This window comes from Vombatus ursinus, unplaced genomic scaffold, assembly GCF_900497805.2.
Source record: "Vombatus ursinus unplaced genomic scaffold, bare-nosed wombat genome assembly UNPS02015106.1, whole genome shotgun sequence".
In the NCBI taxonomy this organism is placed as follows: Eukaryota; Metazoa; Chordata; class Mammalia; order Diprotodontia; family Vombatidae; genus Vombatus; species Vombatus ursinus.
In genome coordinates, this window is record NW_020954884.1 from 842,343 (window position 1) to 868,365 (window position 26,023).

At 36.6% G+C, this 26,023-nt stretch overlaps 1 protein-coding gene across 1 annotated transcript in view; it reads right to left on the reverse strand.

The window, feature by feature from the left end:
• The window catches only part of SPEF2 (sperm flagellar 2), a 222,718-nt gene that overhangs the window by 150,420 nt on the left and 46,275 nt on the right, over positions 1–26,023 (reverse strand). The window contains exons 4-7 of the mRNA XM_027846244.1: positions 23,101–23,271; positions 19,799–19,939; positions 17,778–17,842; positions 14,397–14,577 (exon numbers count right to left, since the gene is read on the reverse strand). Coding sequence (XP_027702045.1) covers positions 14,397–14,577; positions 17,778–17,842; positions 19,799–19,939; positions 23,101–23,271 — 558 coding nt within the window. The remainder of the gene's footprint in view (positions 1–14,396; positions 14,578–17,777; positions 17,843–19,798; positions 19,940–23,100; positions 23,272–26,023) is intronic.

Below are 26,023 nucleotides of genomic sequence, written 5' to 3' on the forward strand. Positions count from 1 at the left end.
AGGATTTACTTTATTGGCATTATTTAAAGGTGTTCAGAGGGGTTTTGGGGAGAGCTCAGGTGAATCACTGCCTTTTCTCTGCCATCTGGGCTCCACCTCATAAATAATCTTACTCTATGAAAAATGTCACCACTAAGATATGAGATTTTTACCTTATTAGAGAGATTCTGTGGTATAGGGAATTTTACTGTGTATGCCATACTGTTATAGTAGAACTCTTCAGGAAATAATGCAGATAGCCCTTAGCTAAAGATGCTAAATTGACTACAGAGAGAACATGATTAGCTCCCAATAGGAAGACTGAAATATCAGCATGAAGAACTATTAAGGGAGATGGGAATATTTAGCCTGAAGAAGAGATGAAGGAATGGTTGTGTGTGTGTGTATGTATGTGATCATATCTCTCTAGGGGGATTAGATTTATTTATTCTGCATTGCTCCAGAAGGTAGAAGCCTAGAATCAAGAGCAGTACCATAGAAAGAAAATTGGACTGGGAAACCCAAGACATGAGTTCTAGTCCTATCTCTGTCATTTGTTAGCTATGTGAACTTAAGTACATAATTTAATTTCTCTGGGGACTTGATTTTGTCATCCGAAAAATGAGAGTTGGACTACATTATCATAGGACCCCTTTTAGCCTCATGGAGGGGGAAGGTAGTTAGTCATAGGATCATTAGAGGAAGGTATGAGATAGAAAATCTAAAATGTTCAAATATATTATTTAATTTTTAACAAATGAAGCTTTTTTAAGAGTAAAGTTTCATGTTTCAATGGTTTTTAGATCTTAGGAAGATAAGAATAGAAATTCATCTCTATGAAAATCAAGATTCAAATAACATGAGGGACTTTGTCTATTTTATTCAGTTCAATGCAATAAACAATAAACATCTACTACATAAAAGGCATGATTCTAGGTGCTACAGGTACAAAGATGAAATCAAGCATAGTCCTTGTCTTTAAAGAGCTTATAGTCTAGTAAGGAGAAGGATGTTAAGAAGATATCTGCACAAATAACAATAGCAGCTCTTTTTGAGGTAGCAAAGAATTGGAAATTGAGGGGATGCCCATCAATTGGGGAATGGCTGAACGAGTTGTGGCATACGAATGTAACAGAACACTACTGTGCTATAAGAAATGATGAACAGGCAGACTTCAGAAAAACCTAGAAAGACTTACATGAACTGATGCAGAGTGAAATGAGCAGAACCAGAACATTGTACACAGTAACAGTCACACTGTGCGATGACTGACTTTGATAGACCTAGCTCTTCTCAGCAACGCAAGGATCTAAGACATCTTCAAAAGACTCACGATGGAAAATGCTATCCACACCCAGAGAAAGAACTGTGGAGTCTGAATGTAGATGGACGGAAACTCTTTACTTTCCTTTTCCTTTGTTGTTTTGTTTTATTGCTTCATTCACGTGGTTCCTCCCATTAGTTCTAATTGTTTTTTACATCACGACTAATGAGAAAATATGCTTAACATGAATGTATATGTAGAGCCTATATCAGAGTGTATACTGTCTTGAGGGGGGAATAAGTGGGAGGGGGAGAAAAACTCAAAATCTTATGGAAGTGAATGTTGAAAACTAAAAATAAATAAATTAATTATTTAAAAAAGGGCAAGATCTGCTTTGCTTTTGTTTGTATATCCCCACCGCCTAACACACTGGTACTTAATAAATGTTTACTAATTGATTGATAAAACAAATTAAACAACAAATGCAAAAGACAAGCCAAATGTCATGAGAGATTTGAAGTAGAATCACTTCTCGCTTGAGAAAGGTTGGTGGGGTTAGGGTGTGTGTGAAGTGGAAATCAGTTAGTGCTTCATAGCAAAGGTAGGACCTTAACTGTAACATAAAGGAAGGAAAACACTTTACCAGGTAGAGATGGGGTGAGACCACTCAAGGGATGGGATGGTATAAGGAAAGGCAAAGAAATAGGAGAGGGCAAGACAAAGATAGGTAACAGAGAGTAATATTACTGTGAAATAAGTCTAGAAAGATAGGTTGCACTTATAACATGTTTTATGGATTACAAAGTGCATTCCTCACAATCTTTGGGGCCAGAATGTGAAAGGTTTTTCAAGTTAGACTAAGAAATTTGTATTTTACTTCGTTGACAATGGCAAAATACTAAAAGTTTTTAGACCAGGAGAATAAGGTGATCACAATGGTGAAGCAGGAAAAAAAATCACATAGGCAGTTGTATGAAGAATTAACTGGAAAAGAACTGAAAAAAGTTGGATATTTGTTAAAATGGGTAAGGAAAGAGGCGATGAGGTCCTAGATGACAGAGGGTGTAATGGAATTAGAAAGAAGAAGAGGACAGGAGAGATATTTGTAGGGCTAGAATCAATAAGCAGCATTAAAGGTAATCACGAGACAGATGTTGACCAGAAAAGACAGTGGATTTCTCTTGTAGCAAGAATGAAGGCTGGACAGCTCTTGTGCTCCATTGATACCCACATAAAAGCAAGGGTCATCCTGGATCTGGAAGAGATCTGAGACCTACCTCTCAGAAACCTACAGATAGAAACTGCTATCCACAGAAATCGAGAGGCTTGTCTTAAACTATATAGACAGAAAGTAGCAAAGTGAGAATTTGCACCTAAGACCTCTGATTCCATATCCAACATTCTTTCTACGGTATCATGCTGCCTCTAAGAAGACCACTAGCGTATGAGGTGAATTCTTATGGATGATTTGAGGGAAGAGAATGGATAAGAGTCATACATGATCACGATGGTATGGACAATTTATGATCCATTCCATTTTCAGGAAGTACTAACATCAAAAGGATATCAGAAAATCAACAGGATTTGGGATTTACTAAATTTGGGGAATGAAGAAACAGGTACAAAGGGATGACTGGGCTTTCAAGTTTAGGTAACTTTATGTTTTCTGGTGCTACAAACAGAAGTTGGGAAAAGCTGATTTTGGAGGGAAGGATGTTAAGTTCATTTTTTTTTAGCATGGTATGGTGGAAAGAGCCATCACTGTAGAGTTGGAGGATCTGGGTTCTAGTACTTCCTTTGGTTTTTACTGCCTGATCAACTCTGGGCAAGTCATATAACTTACCTGGTCACAGTTTCCTCATCTGCAAAATGAAGAGGATTAACCTAAATGGCTTCCTCTGGAGTTCCTTCCAGCCCTCAATCCATGATCCTCTAATTCTACACTATTAGCTTATCCAGATTAATAAGAGCAGTGGTAACAACAGCTCAGAGAGTGAGGCAGCATGGTAGGGTGGATAGACTGCTGGTCTTAAGAGTCAGGAAGACCTGGGTTCAGATCCTATCTCTGAAAGTTACAAGCTGAGGAAGTTGGACTAGCTGGTCTCAAAGGTCCCTTCCCTTTTAAATCTATGATTCTATGAATTTTCATTTATGTATCACATTAAGGTTTACAAGGCAATTTCCCTACAACAACCACATGAAATAGGTGAACATGCAGCAAGTGTTGGACATACAGCACTACACAGAACTGGAGAGAGATAACTCTAATTATTACAGAAGTGATAATTAGAAGTCAGGAGAAGATAAGTTATTCAAAGGAGATAGCATAAAGAGAAAAGAGAAGATGCCCAGCAGGAAGAGGAAAGAGGGACCAGTGAAGAAGATAAATAGTTTAAGTAACACAAGGAACACATTAAGAGTGCACATCATGGAAGCCAAGGAATCATCATGCTCAACAAGAAGGGGATGGTCAAGAGTGTCTAATGCCATCCTGATTAAAGTGTTGTTTCTGGAATAAGGGGGCAGTTTGCTATTCTCTGCTCTGGTCAGGTTGCATCAGGAATATTTTAGGAAATGTTGTCTATAACTCAACTACACTCTGACTATGATATCCCCTCCTCACTTGAATGGGAATCAGCCACTAGAGATATCCTGGGCTTTAAAAGGCCAGCTTTGGCATGCTCCTTCTAAGTTCTGGGCCTCTATCTCACTTCCAGGACATCCCCAGTCACGCCTAACCCTTCCTTTTCTAGCTCCCTTTTTATGGGTTTTCTTTCTCCAAAAGAATATATGTTCCTTGAGTGCAGGGGCTGTCTTGCTTGTTTTTATGTGTATCCCCAGTGTTTTGCATTACACCTGATACACAGCAAATACTTAACAAATGTGCTATCTACATATCCATCCATCTAAATGCAGAGTAGTAAGGGAAGATGAAGACTGAAAAAAAAAATCAAAGCCTCGTGGATTGGTTGGAGTTTACTGATGATCTTAGAGCAATTTTGGTTCAGTGGTGGGGATAGAAATCATAGTGCAAAATGTGAGTAAGTAGAAGGAAGTAGAAGCATAGAGGGTAGACTCCTTTATAGAAGTCTGACAGGGAAGGAGGGTAAGAAAGAGATAAGATGATAGCTTGTGAACTGAGAACTCAAATTGTACCTTTGTAAGATCAAATAATTCTGGAGTATGCAAAAAAATTCAGTTGACAACTCAGTGTGCCCCCCTCCCCCTATATTAAGATGTTCTCAACAGGGACAAGAAAAATTGTTAAATTTGTCAATATTTGTCCCTTCCAGTTTTAAAATGCAATGAGCCTATGACTCCTGCATTTGATTTGTTCTGTTTCACAATGGAGGTTAATTCTGAATCTTGCATAACACTGTTTTGGTGTGTTTATTTCAAATAAATGTTAAAAGATTTAGGATGTATTCAAATGGCTGGGTTATCAATATGTGATGAGATCTTCACATTTTGGCTATCTTAATAACCAAACTCAATCATTCCTGTATGATTTCTATTTATTTAGCAATTTGCTACAGTACCCTGAGAAAAGAATTATTGTTAATTGGTGCTTAGTATATAATGATAGCTAGTATTTACAGCATACTTTAGGTTTATAAAGTATATTATATATGCCATATTATTTAATCCTTTCAATAAACCAGTGAGTTAGGTGCTGTAATTATTTCCATTTTACAGATCGGGAATCCGAGTCTGATAAAGGTTAAGTGGCTGACCCAGAGTCACATGACTAGTAAGTACCTAAGGCAGGATTTGAACTCAGGTTTTACTGACTCCACATTCCACACTTTATCTACTGTGTCACCTAGCTCTATTTATAACCTTATAAAATACCTCTATATATGACCTTAATGCAAGATGCATCTAGTTCCCCTTTCTCATCTTTCAATGAATTCCAATACCTAGAATAGGTCCTTATGCCTAGTGGATATATAATATTTGTTAAACGGAATTGAAAAACTGTGACAGCAACTATACACACACATATTCTCCATATGCATGATGCACCCTTTGCATAATAAGCCCAGAGTTACTCTCTATAGCCACTAGATGGCAATACCGCACTGATCAGGCCAAAAGTTTTTATCCTTGTGCGATCTAAAGAACCAACATAATTGAAGAATTGACAAATGGATGGATGAAGGAGGCACAATTGTGAAACACAGGGACTTTCGTGATGCAATAGTATGAATGGATAGGAGAAATCTGAGGGAACAAAAACTGGAATGCCTCTACTGGGGACCAAATTGCTACACACTGTGTTTTACTGGCTAAGTTCTAGTTCTGTAACATTTAGCAATTTAGAATTAGGATCTTCTCGTACAAAATTTAAAAAGAATACATTGAAAACACTCAAGCCCTTATTTGCTGGTTCATTTATTGTTTTGAGTCTTTAATTTTGTAAGCCCTTGCATCTGTAGAGTTATTTCAGAGTTTACACAGTGATTCAAGGGCAAATGTTGTTATCTTCATCTTAGAGATGAACAGAGGGCAAGGGAGGTTACATGACTCATCCAAGGTCAATTAGCTACATAGTGTTATCACTAGGCAGTGGTCTTGTGGTATTCATTCATTCATTCATCCATCCATCCATCCATCTTGTGACTTTTAATCCACAATAGTAATAGCTTAAGATCATGTCAAAGCTTGGGGAAAGATGATTACGAGATTCATTTCCCTTTGCCAATGTAGCGTAGGATAAGGAAAAGGAGCAGTAATTCCTACCGGTACACTTTTCTCAAGGCCTGCACTGACACAGCTGTCTATGCAGGGGCAAGCAGGCATTTTTCCAGTGACCTGTTGGGTGATCTGCATGTTGGGCACTTTTCTATGACAGAAAAGAACCAGAAATGGCTTTCCATTCCTGGAAACTCTGCTTCGTATCCTTGTGTCATATAAATGCCTAGTATAGGTTGTCTGCCCTTGGCAGGATCAAAAGCATGATTAAAGCAAGGTCATTCCAACAAATTCTGGAATATTCTAATATTGCTTTGGTGAATATTTTATATGCATTCCCTAGGAAGTTAGCGTATTGCATTACAATTGGAACAATTGGTTAACTGCTGTAGTCAGCAATTATATTTCTCTTTTCTTGAGACAGATAATCTTTCACTTCTAGATACATTATTTTCAAAAGAATACTTATTCAGGAACCAGCATAAATTACTTTAATGGACTAATGACTATCCCTTGTCCCACATTTTTCATAAGCACTTAATAAATAATTTTTGCTAATTACTTCTCCGCATGATAAAATCACCACGATCTCTCATCAACTACACAATGGAGCAAGTCAGGACAACGCACTGAAAGTGAAGATTGCATTTTTTATAGCCTTTTACTTAAACAAAGGCAAGCCTCTAGTTTTAATTAAGACTCAAATAAAATCTCTGGATTATGTTTAACTCAATAGGAAATAACATATAAACCAACAGGAAATATGCATTTATGGAAAGTAACTAAACCAAAGATGTTGTTTTGCATCTTTCCAATGAAACATTGATCTCACACTAAACATAATCGCTTCATTTCAAAAGGGCTGAATAAAACACTTTCTAAAAAAAGATTCCAGTTGGTTAATTTGGAGGCATCGAAGAAAGATGAATGCAGACATATACTTTGAAATGGGAACGTTTTTCTTTGACTATGAATTGGACATGTTTTTATTCATATCAAATACTTGCTTCTGTATTTTATGAGTTATAAGTTATTTAACTTCTTTTGCTTATTATTATTATTATTAGGTAGAGATGGCCTTGTTCTTGCTAAACCATTTGTAGGATTTGATGGTGTAAGAAATAATAGATATTTACCTGTACTTCAAAAAAATCTTTTCATGCATTATCTTGGTTTGTTTTCTCTCTCTCTTGTAACTTCAATCATTCTATCTCAAAGTCATTGTCTACTCAGGCAGTTAACCTATCTCCCCCACACTTTCCACTATGACTATCCCTCCGCTCGGGACCACGTTCTGCTCTGCTGGTGACAAGGGGGAAATCCAGCCTCCGTCTGAGTGCCCGGGCACTGGCTGCTGTCCATGCCCACAGGGCTCTCCCTCCCCACCTTTGGCTCCTGGAATCTTCAGTTTCCCTGAAGACTTTGTCCCAGAGCTGTGTTCTGTGGGAGGCCTTTCTTATCCTGCCCAGATGTTTGTGGCTTCTTCTCTTTCAGCTCTGCCTAAGGTTATGGACTTTGCATTTCATAATATACGTAGCTGTATAGATGTGCTTTGATTCCAACAAAAAAATGTAAGTCATATCCTGAAGGTAGGGACTGCCTTACATCCCCCACAACAAGCACTGTGCCTGAGACAGAGTAGGACTTAATTCATGCTTGTTACTGACCTCTGTTTCTTGTTCCAGTGCTGAGACTCAGCAAAATGTCGCCTGATTGCTCTCACTGCAGCACCATTACTGATGTTTCATAAAAGGGTGACAAGGAGCAGGGTTACTGCAGACACTATTCACATGCCCCAAGTGGGCAACCAGGTGATAATAATGCCAGGTTCTTTGGGATTACAGTATTTCTTCCTAATGCTTGATGGGGGCAATTCAACCCTTCAAGCCAATCAAATTCATAGTGGAAAAACCCGTTGATTTTTATTTTATTTTACTTTATTTTTTTGCTACCAGCTAGCAAGCAGTAAATGAACTCTGTCATATTGGAAGCTCATTATCTAGCAATAGGGACATAAAATGAATCATGAAAATTAGGCTATCTCATTTTCAACCAACAGGCAGACGTTTACAGAAAAATGCCATGCTCTAAACAAAAGTTAAAATATAAAATTCAGTAGTGGTTCACAATAGTTTAATGGAACTTACTCACATAATTACATTCAGAGAATACATCATCAAAAAATGTTAATGTCATGGCCCTGGCTATACATCCTAACAAACAGAAGGTAGATTGTTAAACATCTAGAAAGACCTTCCAGAGTTTGGTCTCAGAGTGTAAAATAAAAATAGCTTTAAGGTTTGCAGAGTATTTCACAAATGTTATCACATTTTCCTTACGACAACCCTGAGAGGTAGGCGCTATCATATTTATAAAATAGAATATCATGTTACATGGAAGAAGTGGTTCAAACAAGACAAAGTACATGAAAGTGATTTGAAAATTATAAAGCAATTATAATTTACAAAGCATTTTCTATTTTACTGGACGATTTGATTGGAGTAGAGAACTTACAGGGAAACACTCCCTCCACCAATGCAAATTGGCATGTGCCCTGATGTTCACAGTCTTGAAAGCTGCCTGGGACACTGAGAGGTTAAATTATTCTCTCAGAGTCACACACCCAGTATGTGGTGGAAGCAGGACTTAAAGCCAGGTCTCCTCACCCCGCAGCCAGATTTGGAGCTACTGAGCCACAGCACAGTTATTTATTTATTTTGCTGAGGCAACTGGGGTAAAGTGACTTGCCCCAGGGTCACACAGCTAGTAAGTGTTATGTGTCTGAGACCAAGTTTGAACTCAGGTCCTCCTGACTCCAGGACCGGTGCTTTCTCCACTGTGCCACCTAGCTGTCCCTCACAGCACAACTTTTTATTAGTTGGATGTCTTTGTGTCTTTATAGCTGAGTCAGACCTCTTCCACTAATGCCAAAGGACTATATACGTGTGTATGTATATATGTACATCTGTCTAGGCATGTATATAATACACATTACATGTGTATATATGTATGTATATGCAGATCACTGTGTATATATACATGTATATATGCATGTATGTATGTGTATATGTATGCATACAATACATATTCTATGTGTCTATATGTATATACATGTGTGTATTATAGGCAGGTGTGTATATATACATCTATACATATGTGTGTGTGTATGCATGTATGCATACATGTAAATTGCCATCCTTTTGAAAATTACATATATACATATACATGTGTGTACATACACACACACACACACACACACTTTCCACAAAGATGACAACAGAGGAGGTGGAGTTCCTTCTAAGAAACTTCAAAGATGTGTGGCAGAGGCAACAAAGAAAAAAAAGGCTACATGGAAGAGGTATTGCCGTTAATGGAGGATTCTCATCTAAGTTTTCCTTTATCTCTAGTTTCTTCAAGCTGTGTCTACACAGACACATGCAGAGAAGTTCTCTGGATTTGTACAAAAGGAGTCTTGGACAAGCAAATGTTATATGGATATGAGAAGAGGGAGGAAGTAGGAAGAGGAAGATGGAAATACCACTTGTTTTGGAGTCAGAAAACCTGGTTCAAATACTTTTTGTATCACCTAATAGCTTTGGGAAGGTGCTTTATCTATCTAGTTCTACTTGTCTTTAAGATGAAAGAATTGGCCTAGAAGATATTTATGGTCCCTTCTGTTTCTTAATATTATCGATAGATAGACTTAATTAAGCAGGAGCATGAGGTGTGTTTGTGATGGGGAGAATATATGCTTTATCTGTGGGGACAGGAAGATATGTAGTACTGCTTATTCTTAGATGTAGGGGTACAGTGTCATAGGAGAAAAAAATCAGAAGTCTCAGATTAAGCTTCAGTTTTATTAGCTAGGTAGCCCCAGGACGGAATCATTTAAGTTCTCTGCATCTGGCTCCTCATCCACGAAACAGGGATTAAAGTATTTGTACTACTATCGCTTCCCCTCACCTCTGTGCAATTGTCGTAATGGATGTATTTTGTAAATCTATTAAAATATTGATGATACTGATGTCAATTACGATGATGATGATGACAACAAAGGAAAATGTCAGTTCACATATATCAATGCAGAGGGTATCCTCAGAAAAGGAATAAAGTTCAGAAAAAGCAAGGTAAGTTTCCAGACTGCTTGTGGTCACACAGATTTAAGGTTCCAAAATTTGATTTTTAATCTCTGCTACACAGTCTCCTTCAATTAACTCAGAAGAAAGAGCTCTAATTTAAAAAACCTCAGGAGATCTGGGTTCTTATTCCACTTCTTCCACTAAATGATCCACGATATTGGATGTTTCAAAACTCTCAGACTGTTTATTTAAAAAAATGAAGAGAGTACAGACAATTGATTGACAAAGATCCCTCTGTCTCAAAATATTATACAATTACTACGGTGGTTAGGTTTTTGCTTTTTCTTTTTTTTAATGACATTTTCTTTTTTTGTTTTTTTCTTTTTTATTAATTTATTTTGATTTATCAATAATCACTTCCATATGTTTTTGAGTTTAAAATTTTTCTCCCCCTTCCTCCCCACCACCCTCCCCAAGACGGTGCACAATCTTATATAGGTTTACGCTTTTTCTAAAAGCATACTTAATAGTAATATTATATATACAATATTCTAAAAAGAAAGCATAAAATATAACATAGCTGTAAGATAGTCTATTTTAAAAGCAATACACATATTCACACATACATCAATATATACATATTTATGAAACAAACAAAAAAGAAATTCAACAAACATTTAGTGCTTACTATTTGCAAGGCTCTGTGCTAAATGTTGGGGATATAAAGATGAAAACAAAACAGTCCCTGTTTAATCATAAAAAGCTCCTCTAAAATCAGGAAAATGAAAAAATACAGATGAGATATTAAAACCTTTGATGTAAAAAAAATTGTAAAAACCCAGAAAACTAAGACGTGAATAACGCGGACCTTTTGATAGTTCAGGAGTCACTTCAGCAGGACAATCTTCAACCCCAGCCCCCTCCTCATTCGATGAAGCTCCTGCCCATGTCCTCCCATATGGAAGGCACCTCCGGCGTGCTGGGAGGTCTTCTAGACCTCTTGATACTGTGAGGATATCCATGGAGCCTCCAGCCTGTCATTCAGTTACTGCCTTGCTCCTGCCACCCAATCATTCCACTGCCTTTTTCAGTCACATGTAAGGTGGATGATATCCTCTACGTGGTTCCTCTTGAGCAACTCCTCACTTGCAGACTACTCTCACTTTTGTTAATCATTGAAAGACTACGGTGGTCTAGGGTTCCTAACTCTGCAGAATCAGTGGAAGAATACGGATGTTAAAAAAGGTGGGTCTTTGTGAGAGAAGCTTGAAGTCATTAAAAGGATGGTCGAACTTCTCAAATACCCAGGAGCCTACTCTCTTCTTCTTCTCTTCTTGTTCAATCTTGTTGATTTGCAGTGTTTGTCCAGGAGATGTTTACTGATGGACCAGACTGACGGGCAACTGTCATTTTTCACCTTGGCTTTTCTAGCATAGATAATTAGGTCCAATTCTTTTGAGAGATTATGATTGAAATTAAGAGGCTCTGGAATTTAACTCAATCTGCACAATATTTTCCACCAACAGGACTACCTGAAGAATTCATCTTTTATTTGGACTCTACGCCTGACATCCTTTATGACAATGGCAAACACCCATGGTAAGCAAATGACTGTCCGCTTTATATCTCACTTAATAAGTACTAACCAAAGGCTTGTCAAAGAAAGTTATCTATTTCTATATATTTCAAGGAATTCTGCATGCTTTTTAACATAAACATGGGGAAAATTTTGTTAGTCAAAAACCTTTAAGGGAATGTTTAGATTATTGAATTGAATGCTATTTTATAGCTAATAAAAAATAAGCACAGTAGAATGCGTAGTTACAGATGTCCCGATATAGATGTGTTTTTTTTTATGGAAAGTAACTTTGAAAGCCTGTCTGTTCTCTTTTCATAGTTGTTATTGTTTGTCCTTCGTTCTCTAAGAGGACCATGACATCAGGGTGGTGATGCCATGACATGCAACTTAACTGGATTTAAGTGAGATAGGGCTGTGCAAAGTCACCAGCCTCACTCTCTCCTCCAAAGCCATCTGGGTCCAGTAGCAAGATATAGATAGGGATGATTGGAGATGTCCCTGCATGCAGTGGGAGACCTTGGCCTTTAGTTTGACTGAGGCAATGCCCAATCAGTGATTAAGGCTAGGTAAGAAATGAGGAAGAGAATGGTCTCTTTTACCTAGTCCAAAAAAAATCAATCTGGGAGGGAAAGACTCAGCGTCTCTGGCCAAGACAGAAACAATTGCTGGACTCAAATCTGGCTTCAGACACTTATTTGAGGTAGGTACAATTATTATTTCTACTTTACAGTTAAGGAAACTGAGGCAAACAGAGGTTAAGAGACTTTCCCAGGGTCACACAGCTAGGAAGTGTATAATGCCAGATTTGAACTCAGGTCTTCCTGATTCCAGTGCCAATGCTCTATCCACTGGGTCACCCAGCTGATCCTAGAAAGAACACTATCTCAAATTGTTAGACCTTGGTTAAAATACTGACTCTATCACTTATTACCTGTGTAACAGAAACAGATAGTAGTGAAGCAAGTCCTTTATCTAGGTCTTCATTTCTTTTTCTTTAAAATGAAGGGAATTGGACTAGATGATCCCCATTTGTGATCCCATGGTGTTCCTTGCAATCTTTTTGCAAAGATTTCCAAAGAGCTGACCACAGGCATGTCACTGAAATGATGTCGCTTGTTGCCTTTGCGCATATGATGAAACCACATCTAGCTGCTTTGCGTCTGCAAGGAGAACCCACAAGTCCTTCTTCCATTTAGCATCAGACTCTTTTTGCCTTTAGTTTTCTTTTCTCATGACGATATCAAGGTTGATTGGATTTAGTTCCTTTTGTATGTCTGCTGACTGGCCATGGGACATAATCTCTCATATTTATAGTACTAACAGGTAAGTTAATGTTTAGTGATGGTCTGGAGACTAGGTGATTGGTGATGCCTTCTGTTCTCTTTTCTGCTAGCCTATGATGATCACTATAGAAATGCAAGGGTGGGCGAGTGGGTGGGAAGTGTGGTGAGGGGTGGCACACAAGACTGAAGACCACTCTTTGTTTCATGGGTTGCTATAGCCAAAAAAATTCTTCATCAAGTGGCCAATCTAAGGGGTGAATTGCTTCTTCACATTCAGCTGGTCTGGTCTCAAGAGTCAGATGTATTCTTTTCCCAGAACAATATGTGGAGCCTTTCCAGCATGGTAGAAGCTGTCAGAGCTTGAAAATTTTCTATTTTATCCTTAGAAGACTAGAGACATCTCTATGATCACCATTATGTGTTCATGATGATAATTTGCAAAAAAAAAAATGCAGGGAAGATCATGTAATCATAGATTTAACCTCCATGCCACAATGAAGAATGAGAGATGGACTTTGGATCCACATACACACACAATACCCACAGATATGTCCATATAGAATTACATATATACTTACATGTAATTATATATCCATATATAATTAGAGAGAGATAAAAGTATAGAAAATTAACCTACACTAAAGTGATATTCTGATGTTACATTATACCTTCAAGATTACCTTTCTAAAGAATATGCCAGTGGAGACAAGTTCTAGAGAGTCCTGTAAAAAGTCAGAAAAGCTTCCTTCCCAATCCTGGTAAAGACCACCAAAGGCAGGTATGGAAAGACACATTACCAGAAAGATGGCCCCTGGGCAATGAACATTATCATCCACAGCAGCACATGGTAATGAGCAACTCCATGAGGTGTGGAAAGGTTATAATCTAGGTCATGTTCTGAAATGCCTACAATAATAGTTAAAAGATTGTTGTTTTAATAGCTAATAAAATTTTAAATGAATATTTGCTTTAAAATTATTATTGCTGATTTTATAGCCTTAGGAGCTAACATTTTAAAAAATACTACCACATCTACTAAGAAAAGACTGTAATTCTTACAGAAAGACCCACCTTTTAACTAAACAATGGTGATTGATAATATGTTCAATTTTGACAGTGTGTGAATTCAGATTGACTAGGTAATTATAAGACATAATAATTTCAAAAATAAAATGTATCTTCAAGTTTTAAACATACATATTAATTTTACTAACAATTTAGGAAATTGAACAGTTTTTCTATATTGTTTAGAAAGAAGCTCTTCCTATCTACCTTTATAATAAGTGAATTGTATAGATTAAAAAACAACCCTTATAAGCAGTTTGTAATAGCTTTTCTTTTATCCAAAGAGACGTGCTGTTATTTTCAGATTATAAACTACTTCAGAATATTAAGAACAGTAAAAAAAAATAGATTTCAAATTTACAAAGTAAATAAAAGTAAAGTACTTTAAAGTTTAAAAAAAACAGGCTTTGCAATTTTATGTTATTATGGAATCTAAGCTTACATACTCTTACCTCTTGTGCTTCATGGGCTATTAACTGATCCATTAACAATTTCCTCCTTCTTTTCTCCCTTTGTTCCCGGGCTAAGGTATCTTCCTCTAGACGTTTTTGAATTTTTTTCATGTACTCCTCATCTGAATAAGTGCTTAACAAGAGAGCAGTTGTCTGGGCAGCTGTAGGAGCTTTTGATTCACTAGGAAAAATAATTTTTACAAAAGAGTTAACATCATAATTTGTATATTCCTACACATGGGGGAATGCTATAATAATTTAATAGAGTTTTGGGTGGCTAATATTTGATAAATATTGGAACACAGACATTCAATCAAATAGCAGAAGCTCAGCATCGTGAGGACATGATATCGCTATCTTAATACCTTAGCTGCGACCTTTATTTCTGGACCTTCCCTCTTTTTGACTCTGCCACTACAACACCGTCTAACATACTACAACTTCCTTCTCTCCTCTCTCATTACTCACTCTCACTGTTTCTATTCTGTTGCTCTTTTATTTCCCCTGTTCTTCCCCTCCTTCTAGGCCTCTGGATCAGCTCTCATCCCATTATTGGAGCAGCAGTATTCAGACTAACTCAGGAGACAGGGGTGTACTGCCTCTACAAAAGTTTCCAGCAAATTTTCATGATTTCAACTACTAGATATGGTTTGGGTCTAGAAGGCAGCTAGGTGGTATATTGGATTACAGCACTGGAGCTCAAGTTCTATCTCAGGCACTTACTAGCAGTATGACCCTGGGCAAGTCACTTAATCTCTGCCAGCCTCAGTTTCCTTATCTGTAAAATGGGGGTAATAATAGCATTTACCTCACAGGTTTATTGTGAGAATTGAATGAAATAATATATGTAAAGGGCTATGAAAACCTTAAAATGATATATAAATATTGCCTATTGAGATTGGGGAGGGAGGGAGTACTACTATTCTTTCCCCACTTTATGATGTATAACTTCATGACAATTATAGATACTAGCTTCCGTAATAGTATAATTGTTTCTTGATATCTCAAAGATCTAGACTACAAAATAAGCCCTATTTGGCATGCCACCTACTCCTGGAATAGGCTCAGCTTAATCTCTTCCCAAGGTTTTCTGAAACAAAATGAAGCATTCTCAGTTCATTGGCCTACTTCTTGTGGGAAGAAGCAGGTACAGGTACAAAAACCTAACTTGCAGTGGGTCATACAGAAGTCTGGAACAGAATTTCCTACTTTATGCAAAAAGGCAAAGATAAATTGGCCAGTTGTACAGTAGAAAAAAAATAATCTCAATTCCTACAATACCTTCTGAATAACTGAAGGCAACACAATGAGTATCTGTTAGGTACTTTCCATATGTTAGGCAGGGCAGCTAGGCAGCTCACTGGAGGGAGTACCAGGCCTGAGGTCAGGAAGACTCATCCCTCCTCCAATTCAAATCTGACCTCAGACACTGACTAGCTGAGTGACCCTGGCCAAGTCATTTAACCTTGTTTGCCTCAGTTTTCTCATCTGTAAAATGAGCTGGAGAAGGAAAGGGCAAACCACTCCAGTATCTTTGCCAAGAAAATCCCAAAAGTGGTCATGAAGAGTCAGACATGACTGAAAATGGAAATGTCATCACATACGTAAGACACTGTGCCTTCAAAGAGTTTACATTATCTAATGGCACTAATGGAGATGGCCTTATCACAGAGCCAGAAGAGCCCTCATTTGATCTTTATAACAACCCGTAACAGAAAACAAGTGGAAAAACAAAGAATGCTTTTCATGAGAGATCCAGAGATACTTTAAAAAAAAAAAAAACCATAGTCAACTTTTTTTCTCACATGCACCAAATGTTTATTTAGTTAATGTTTATTTAGTTGAGGAAACTGAGGCAAACAGAGGATAAATGACTTGCTCAGAGTAATATACCTAGTAGGTGTTTGAGGTAGAATTTGGACTCAGGCTCAAATTCTGATTTCCCGCCCTCTTTTCACTGCACAACCTAGCTCCTTCTATTATTTAAATGTTATTTAGTTTCTTTTTTTGTTACTGAATATTTTATATTTCTCTATTCATCTCTGTAAGTTATCAATTCTATTAGCATATAATTTGGCAAAATAGTTTCTAATAATTTCTTTAATTTCCTCTTCAAAATATTGCTTTCTTTTTGATATGGTCAGTTTGGTTTTCTCTTTTGAAATAAGAAGTGTTTATTTAGTTAGTTTTTTAAAAAAATCAGATCCTAATTTTATTTATAAATCCAGTAATCTTTTTTATTTCAATTGAATTCTTTAATTACCATAATTTTGACTTTGTTAGTTAGATTTTTTCCCACTTTTGTTGCTCAAGATTTTTTTTTAATTGCATGCCAATTTCATTGATTTACTCTTTCTCTCTTTTGCTCAAGAAATAATTTAGGGATATAAATTTCTACCCTAGAACAGCTTTAGATGCATCCTCTAAGTTTTGGTATATTTCATTATTGTCATCTGCTTTGATCAAACTTTCTGTTGTTCCTACAATATGTTCTTCAATCCTCTAGGACTTTGGAACTGTGAATTGCCTGTATTCTAAAAGGACTTCTCTTCTCTTTCCCCAATGTCTCCTCCATATTGCTAGCCATACCAACTTTTATACTTTGGCTCTCTGCTCCAAATCCTTACCTCCTACAGAGTAGAATGCAAATTCTTATACGGCCTTGAAGCCCTCCACAAATGAGCATCACTCCAGTTTTTTAGCCTTATTTCATTATGCTACTCTCCACTCACTTGAGACATCATCTAACTAAATTTTTCTGGTATTCAAAGACAATCTGCACTTTTTATTCTATGTGCCTTTGCTCACATATTGTTCCCAAAGCCTTTGATATCCCAATTGTCTTTCTTCATCTGTGGAGCTACTACCATCCTTCAAAGTTCAATTTAAATGCCATTTTCTTAGTCTTAATCAATGCCCAACCCCCAGTGGCATCAGTCTTTTCCCGTTTTAATCTCACAAGGCAATTTATTTAACACTATTCCACTGCACTTACCATGCACTATTATGCATTATAATTTATGTGACATACTCCTAGGGATGTGCTGGTAAGTGTTTAGCAATTGGATCTCTGGGGGAAAATTTTACATATAACACATTTTTAAAGTTTAATTTGTATTATTAACATTTTCTCCATCACTTTCCTAAGTCTAGACAAACAACAAAATAATAAATCAACCCCTGATTTGTTGCATTTGCTGATTTCCAAATATAAATACTCATCCTAAAAATTTAATACTTGGTTCCTGAGAGTTGGTGTGAGTTGGCTTCAGCATGTCCCTCTTTATTCCTCTATTATTATTCCTCATCAGCTTCCATTAGATATTCAAGTTTTTACAGCAGAACTCAGTTTCATCATTATTAAGCTAGTTCAAACCTTACCTGGATTTGGCCTCCATCTCCTTTTTTATTAGCAATTCAAACGTCTTAATTTCATTAACCACATCCTAAAGAAAACATATACTGTCAGTTAATACTTGTCTAAAAAAACAAAGGCACTCAATTACCATATTGGAACTTATAAAGTAATATGCATATCAGGCTATAGTTAGACTTCATTAATTTGAATTATGTTCAAAGCCGGTTTGAATTAGTGAAAAGATTGAATTACAGAATTTTTTTAAAATAAAGGAATATTATTTTCTTACTTTTAGTAATCTAAATGTTGCCTAATAATAGTCATATTTAATCTCACCTATATGCCATCTAGATCAAAGTTCTGTTTATGATAATGACATGTGTAACATTTTTATCACAGGACAAGTCCTTCTAGGACCTGATGCAATTATGATAATGAATGTTTCTGAGGCATAATGCCAGTTTAATAGAAATGAATATTTCCTTTTTTTTTCCCCTTTAAACTTTTTAAACATTCTTCTGAGGTCTCATTTGTACTGTGTCCTTGTAATAAATACTTAATGAGGTTTTTTACCACATATGGGGAAAAAAAGAAGCTGAGCTTTGTATTGAAATAAAATCTGAAAAAAAAGTCCCTTCTGGGTGATATTTTTTAATATTACAAAATTCAAAGAGAAATTCCTATGAAAGATAGTCTGTCTTACTGTACTACATAGTTACGCAATAAGAACATTCACTTAACAGTCTGTAAAATTGTCTGTAATAATAATAGTAATAATAATAATAATGATAATATAATAATAATAATAATAATAACAACATTTATATAGCACCCACTATGTGCTAGGCACTGTATGAAGTGCTTTAAAAATACTACCTATTTGATCTCACAACCACCTGGATATAGATATTGTTATTATCCCCATTTTATAACTGAAGAAACTGAGGCAAACAAGTGATTTGCCCATGGTCACACAGACAGGCTAGATACGAACTCAGGTCTTCCTGACCCCAGGCCCAGTCACTCTGTCCACTGAGCCACCTAGCTGTCCCATGTGGTATTTGAAGGCCAGTAAACTATCAAAAGTAGGTTGAATTCTTCTAAACCAAATGCAATTAGATTAAGCTCATCTAGTGGAATGACTGATAGGTTTAGAAAAACCTATTTGGAAAACCATTCTCTATACCCTCCAAACCTGAATCTGTCCTGGCTCTGTGTGTGTGTGTGTAAATATATGCATATATACATTTTTTTCTTTTGTTTAAGGTCTTAGACAAGAAAATCATAACTTTAATAGGTCAGCAGAGTTCAAAGGTCAGTTAAGGGGCACAGGAGAGTCCATGGCCTGGAGTCAGGAGGACCTGAGTTCAAATTTGACCTTAGACACTTAACTAGCTGAGTGACCCTGGGCAAGTCACTTAACCCTGTTTGCCTCAGTTTCCTCACCTGTAAAATGAGCTGGAGAAGAAAATGGCAAACCACTCCAGTATCTTTGCCAAGAAAACCCCAAATGGGGTAACAGAGAGTTGTAGACAACTGAAATGACTCAAAAAAAAAAGTTACAAAACATTTCAAATCCATTAGCTCAGCTAATCTTGACCACAATCCTATTGAGGGAAGTTGTACACATTTTATTGCCCTTATATTCTCAGGTAAAGAAACTAAATCTCAGAAATAGAAACTGAAGCTCATAACAGAGGCAGAGACAGACATGTCATGTCACTTTTATGGGCCTCAGTTTCCTCAACTATAAAGTATGTGGTTTGGGTAAAATAAACTATTTAGTCCCTTTAAGCTTTATGATTCTTTGGTTTAATAAGAATATCTGAATAAAATAGGTTAAATGTGAATAAATAGATGTGAGTGTCACTAATAATTGTTGGTAGGGACAAAAAAAAGCATGGTAGGAAGAAAAAAAATTTGAGAGATTATATAATATTTACTAGTCATTTAAATCACTATACATTAAATTGCTTTACCTTTTAAAAATTCTACATTGAGGCAATGTGATAGGAAATTATAAAAAATAAAGATGATCACTAACCTCTGCCTCTTTTTTCTTCATCAACATTTTTTGTCTTTCAATAGCTTTCAAAGTACGGTTTGGTAATACTTTGGGAATCTGTAAAATGGCTGCTTGAATTCTAGCCATCATTTCATGTTGCCGTCTTCTGCCCAAGTGTTGCTGTGTATTTACATATAAAGTTAATTCTGTTTGTCAGTTCTTCAGAAGGATCTACAACATTCTACTTAAAATTCATCCACAGAAAATTTCGTAGCTCAGATCAAATAAATTGATATTCTTTATACATATAACGAATACTGTAAAACTTTTAACTTATATGATCTTTTCAAAAAGCAACATACTAGCAACAAGGAAACTAGGCTTGCCAGTCTAGTGTCCTCTCCGTGATATTTTGTGAAAGCGGTGGTTGGGTTGTCCTGACAACCCCCTGAAGGATAGGAAAGATGTAGCTCCAGGGCCATCATAGGATGGGGAAGTGATTACATACTGTCATCCTTGAGGAATACTGGCAGAAAAATACATCTATCAGAGAGACAGGAGTTTATCTGAAGATTCTGGAAGATTCCTACTGAATCGAGGTCAATTAATAAGCCTACCAACAATTCAATAACAATTTAAACAATGAATTTAAACAATGAATTCCAGAGTTTATTCCAAATTCTGAATTATTAGTGGCCATCATTTCTTATAAACAAGAAATAATTTTTCTGTGAAAAATAGAATTAGTAGGGCATAGTAAAGAAGAAAAAAAAGATGCTTTTAAAAATTTTAACATTAAAGGTTTTTTTAACTGCGAATTAGGCACTCTTCTGATAATAATCATGTAGTTATCTTAGTAGAATGCCTCAAATTCTTTAAAATTAATCTAAAACAAACTATGACTCAAGTTATTATTGTCTTCAGATAAATAAAATCAACTTATCAGGCAAAATGTTGAGATTTTAACTAACATTAAAATTCAGTTCAATAGAAATGGGCAAGCTTGGGGGAATGGTGTTGTTTGGGGGAAAGAAAAATTAGTCCCATTTTGGACAGGTTGAGTTTGAGATTCAACTGGTTTTCTAGGAGAGATCCAACAGGCAGGTGACAATGGCAGATTCAGGTTCAAGAGAGATGTGAGGGGTAGCTAGGTGGCGCACCGGCCCTAAAGTCAGGAGGACCTGAGTTCACACCAAACACTGGACACTTACTAGCTGTGTGACCCTGGGCAAGTCACTTAACCCCAATTGCCTATAAAAAAACAAACAAAAAAAAAAGAGAGAGAGATGTGGACTGAATATGTAAATGTGTGTCACCTTGGTAGAGATGATACTTCAATGAAAGCAGAGGAGGAAGGATAAAATAGAAAAAGAGACAGGAAATGGGACAGAGCCCTAATGATACGGCTACATTAAATGGGTGAGAAGTAGATGATGATCTAGCAAAGGTGATACAGAAAGATTAGACAGACAGGAAGAAAACCAACAGAGAGAAGTGTCATGGAAGCCAAAGGGGAAAAAAAAGAATATTCCAGAATAGGGAGTAGCTCACAGAGTCCAAGGCTATAGAGAATTCAAGGAGGAAGGATGATGACAAAGAAAAGGTGACTGGATTTAACAATGTAAAGGTCCTTTGTAATCTTAAAGATGGCAGTTTCACTAACAGTGAGGTGGGAAGCTAGATGGCAAAAAATGGAGTGAGAAGTGAGGAAACAGAGGCAGTAAGTATGTATACAATTCTTTCTAAGGGTCATCCAAAAAGGCTGTAATCCATTTGCTATACTAATAATCATAAAAGCTTATTTTTCTGCCATTTCCTTTCTACATACCTTTCTTTTTTTGCATTTAGTAGATTTATAATGTCTGAAATTAACCATGAAAATTCATGTCTTCTTGAGAAAAATGAGAATTAAGAAGATGAGTATTTGTATATATGTATATATGTGTGTGTATCACTATAAGCTTTTATCTTATAAAACAATACTCTTTTCCTCAGAGGGAGAGAAAACATGAGCCTTATTTTGTTACATTTGCTTTGTCTTACCAAAAAAAGGCTTAAAAATTACTTGGTGTTTCTCCTCTCTCTCTCTCTCTCTCTCTCTCTCTTTCTCTCTCTCTCTCTCTCTCTCTCTCTCCCCCCCTCCCTCCCTCTTTTTCCCCCTTCCCACCCTCCTATTGTCTCTCTCCCTCCCCCCCACTTCCCTGCTTTTTCCTGGGGATTTCTGGTTTTAAATTTGGTACTAAATTGTTCCATTGGTGGTCTCTTTTAATTCTATTATTTAGTAGCATCTAAGTGGAGAACTGTACCCTCACTGCAATGCAAGCAATACTTTGACAAAATGCTCAGCGTTTCTTCTTAAAACAGAAGCAGCTGCTGAAATAGTATGCTGTTGGGAAACCCAATCCTCTGCTGTCTTTGTGCTATCTGAATCACAAAATTTTCTAGTTTATTTGTCTTTTTAAAATTTTCCTTTGAGGATGGGCAATGAATCATTCCTTATCCAGATATCTATTAATTAGTTGAACCCCATTCATAGCATAGGTGTTAGTTTCTTAGCATTATGAGCACAAGAATAAAAAAGGAAAAATTGATTTATAGTACAATAGGAATGGGAACTATAATTTGATGCCTATAGTATATACCTCCCATGTACCCAGCACCCTGAAATTCCCCAAAAGGTCTTCAATGATTTCACATACCGTCTTCCTATTCAATTCTAAAAAAAGTACATGAATTCATTAGAAATCATTTAAAGAAATTTTAGGACTGGCAGGTGGGTGGTCAAAGCAAAGTAGTAGGGATGGAAAGAGGCAGCTGAGGCAGTTTCTAAGGGGATCAAGAGGAATAAACCATGGGGGTAGTGAGGTGGAGAGGAGGAGGAAAAAAACTAGCAAGGCTACTACTGCTACAAGGAAGAATGCACAAGAGAGTGAGAAGGTGTCCTAACAGGAGCAGACCCCAACAGCCCTTGCCACATTTTCTTCCTCTCTCAGTGACGGTCCTCATCAGTCCATCTTGATAATGATGGCAGATAATGCCTATCTTGGTAATGATGCCGCCCTTCTGTGAATGGTGGCAACTCTCAAGACCTCAGTGTCACGTCTGTCAAGATGTGCAGGAGGAATTCTCCTTACACCTCCAGAAAACAACAGCGTCTACAAATGATCTCCAGAGGCACTGAGAAGATGACTTACAACAGGCATTGGGGGAATTTAGCTTTGTACGTCAGTGCTCATATCAAGTACGCTATAGGGCAGGAGATTACAATTGGCACCATATGGGATATCTTTGGCCTATTGCATCAAATTTTTTCTAAAAAAAAAATTACTGTTTTATGGAACCTTTTCAAGATCTTGTAGTCTTTGTTCTTCCTTTAACTTTTGAATTTTTTGGATATTTTCAAAATGCACACGATTAATTTTTTCTTCCATCTCTTTAAACTTTGTTTGAAACTTTTCTGACACTCGTTTTAGATTCAAATCAGTTTGCCGAGGCACCAGGTTCTTAAGTCTCTAAATAAAGAAAGCATTTCCAAAGATACTGGAGTTAGAAACTAATGGGCTTTTTAAGCATAATTTTACAACAAAAGTTTAAAAAATGGAACAAATAATCTGAACTTATTTTTGAAATAAGTTTAACTATTGTGTTAGTCACCAAAAGAGTCTTTGAAGATATTAGTCATATAGCCAAAGGAAAATGTAGAAAACTTGAACTAAAAATAAATAAAACACTTGAATTCTCATAAAATAATCTCTCATTTGCACCTATTGCCCTGGGTTTGGCTTTTCTTTTTTTTTTTAAAGTTAATTTCTAAATCCAGTTTTATTTGGATAAACATTATCTGAAAAACATGAAAAATAACAAATTCTCCCTTACTTCACTTACAACTTACTTAAATTACTCTCTTTTAACTAGGAAAGAAATGATTATATATTAGCTCCTTGAGGTCACTAGGTTATCAGCATATGCATTGCAAAGTAATTTATCTGCCATAGAAACATATATGGTATGACAATGAAACCAAGCAAGTATTTTAGATTTGGATTAGAAAGCTTAGAAATCACTGAGGTCAACATATCTGACATGGCCAAGACAACATGACCCATTAGTAGAAGAGTCAATACTTTTGCTTCTTGATTATAATACTGACACCTCCCTAAGGAATCTGATTGAATATTTTTAACATTTATACCAAAAGGTCTAAATCTGAATAGGTGATTTAAACCTTTCAAAAGAGCTTTTTTGGGACTATACACTTACTCCAATTGACAACAAGCTCTCAAAGGGCAGGGATCTTAGTTAAAATTTTTATCCCACCCCACCCCCAAGCACCTAATACAGTGCTCTGCACACAGAAGGCATTTAATAACTATTGGTTGAATGAATGAATGAATGCATGAATGAATGAATGAATGAATGAATGAATGAATAAGACTGTCTTTGGCAAAGATGTTTCTGAATTTCCTCTTTGGCAATTGTTTTTGAAGGCTACGGAATCATGTTTGGATATCCCATCTTCTGCAGGAAGCCTTTTTCATACCCTCTTAACTCCAGGGCCTTCCATTAGTTAATCATTTCCTATTTATCCCCTATACAGCTTGTTTGTATATATTTGTTTGTTATCTCACCCATTGGATTGTGAGCCCCTGGAGAGCAGGGATTGCCTTTTGCTTCTTTTGTGTCCTCAGCCCTTAGGATAGCATTTGACACGTGACAGGCACTCCATGTTTACTGACTGATCTTGGTGTTTAAATTTGGGTATAATGAAGGTGCATTTGATTTTTTAAAATATCTATAAACTATGAAGAACTCCATCTTATGTGACTAATAACTTTAACAGCTTCATTTAGTTATATAAAAAGGAAGGTTTTTTGCGGGGGGGGGGGGGCATATTGCTTGTAAGATATCTTTAAAAGTGATTCCCAAAGAGAAATTGCAAATGTGGTTTCAGCAATTGTGATAAATATAAAAAGTACATAACTTCCTGTGGTGACTAATTTTGTAAACTTTTGGAATCTTTTGGCCATTTAAATTCTGGTATATTTGTTTAAAAATTATTTCCTTACTTTATAGTTCTATCTTTCATAGTAAATGAGATGAGAAAGACTGCTCCTTTCATTAACTATTCATACCACTTGGTTTTTGAGTCTTCCCTGTGATCACGATCCTGACAATAGAAGAATTTCTGTGTTCATGATGATTTCAGGTATGGACCATGTTGAATGAATACCCACGCTCAAAGAGGGGTCTGAATAATGATTACCTTTTCCCATATGACTGAATGACTTGTATTTTCTGTTTGGACTACTGCATTAGTAAAATGCTACACATGACTCCACTGGTTTGGACAATTTAATGCACGATGTTCATTTTAAGGAAATTTCTTAGTGCAGATCGAACTTTCTATTTTCTTTTATAAATTGCCAATGAAATTGTATGATCTTGTCTCTATCCCATCACAAATGATGTACTTGCCACATGCAAGGCACTGTGCAAGGAATTAGGGGGATACAAACACATGTAGTACATGCTCCCTCCTGTTAGGACTTGCAATCTAGACTTGCAATCAGAAATACGACACATACATCTGAAAGATAATCTAAGGATGTATGGCAGTGGTCTCTTCCAGCCAGTCAGCTAGCTTCATGGAGGAGGTAGAGCATCAGTTAAACCTTGAAGGAGGAGTATAAATAGCCAAAAAGGAAACTGGGAAGAGGGTGGCTCATTCCCAATAGGGGAATGTCATGAGCAAACCAGGAAGGTAGGAATGTGTGAAATATATTCAAGGAAAAGTGAAAAGACCAACCTGGCTGTAGCTAAATTCAGGTAGGAACATTAGTGCATAAAACTCAAAAGGTAAGTTGAGACCAGCTTGTAAAAGACATTGAACTCAGTGTAGTGTAGGATAATGAGTGCTGGATTTAGGGTCAGAGGACCTGTATTTAAATCTCAGCTGTGTCATATTTTACTGCCTTTGGCACATTATTCAACAGCCCTGGCCCTCAGTTTTTTCATCTTTACCATTAGTAGACAGTACCAGGTGAGCTCTAAGGTCTATTTAGCTCTAAATGATAGTCACTGAGTCTTGTGACTGCCACATTAAAGGATTTGTATTTGATCCCACAGTTAGGGGGTAGGATAGACTGAAGTAATGGGAGATCATCAAAGTAATATTATTGAAGATTTTATTTTCAACAACGTACAGGGTGGGTTAGAGGGAAGAGGGACAGGAGACAGTAAGAACAATAAGGAACTTCCTGGAGT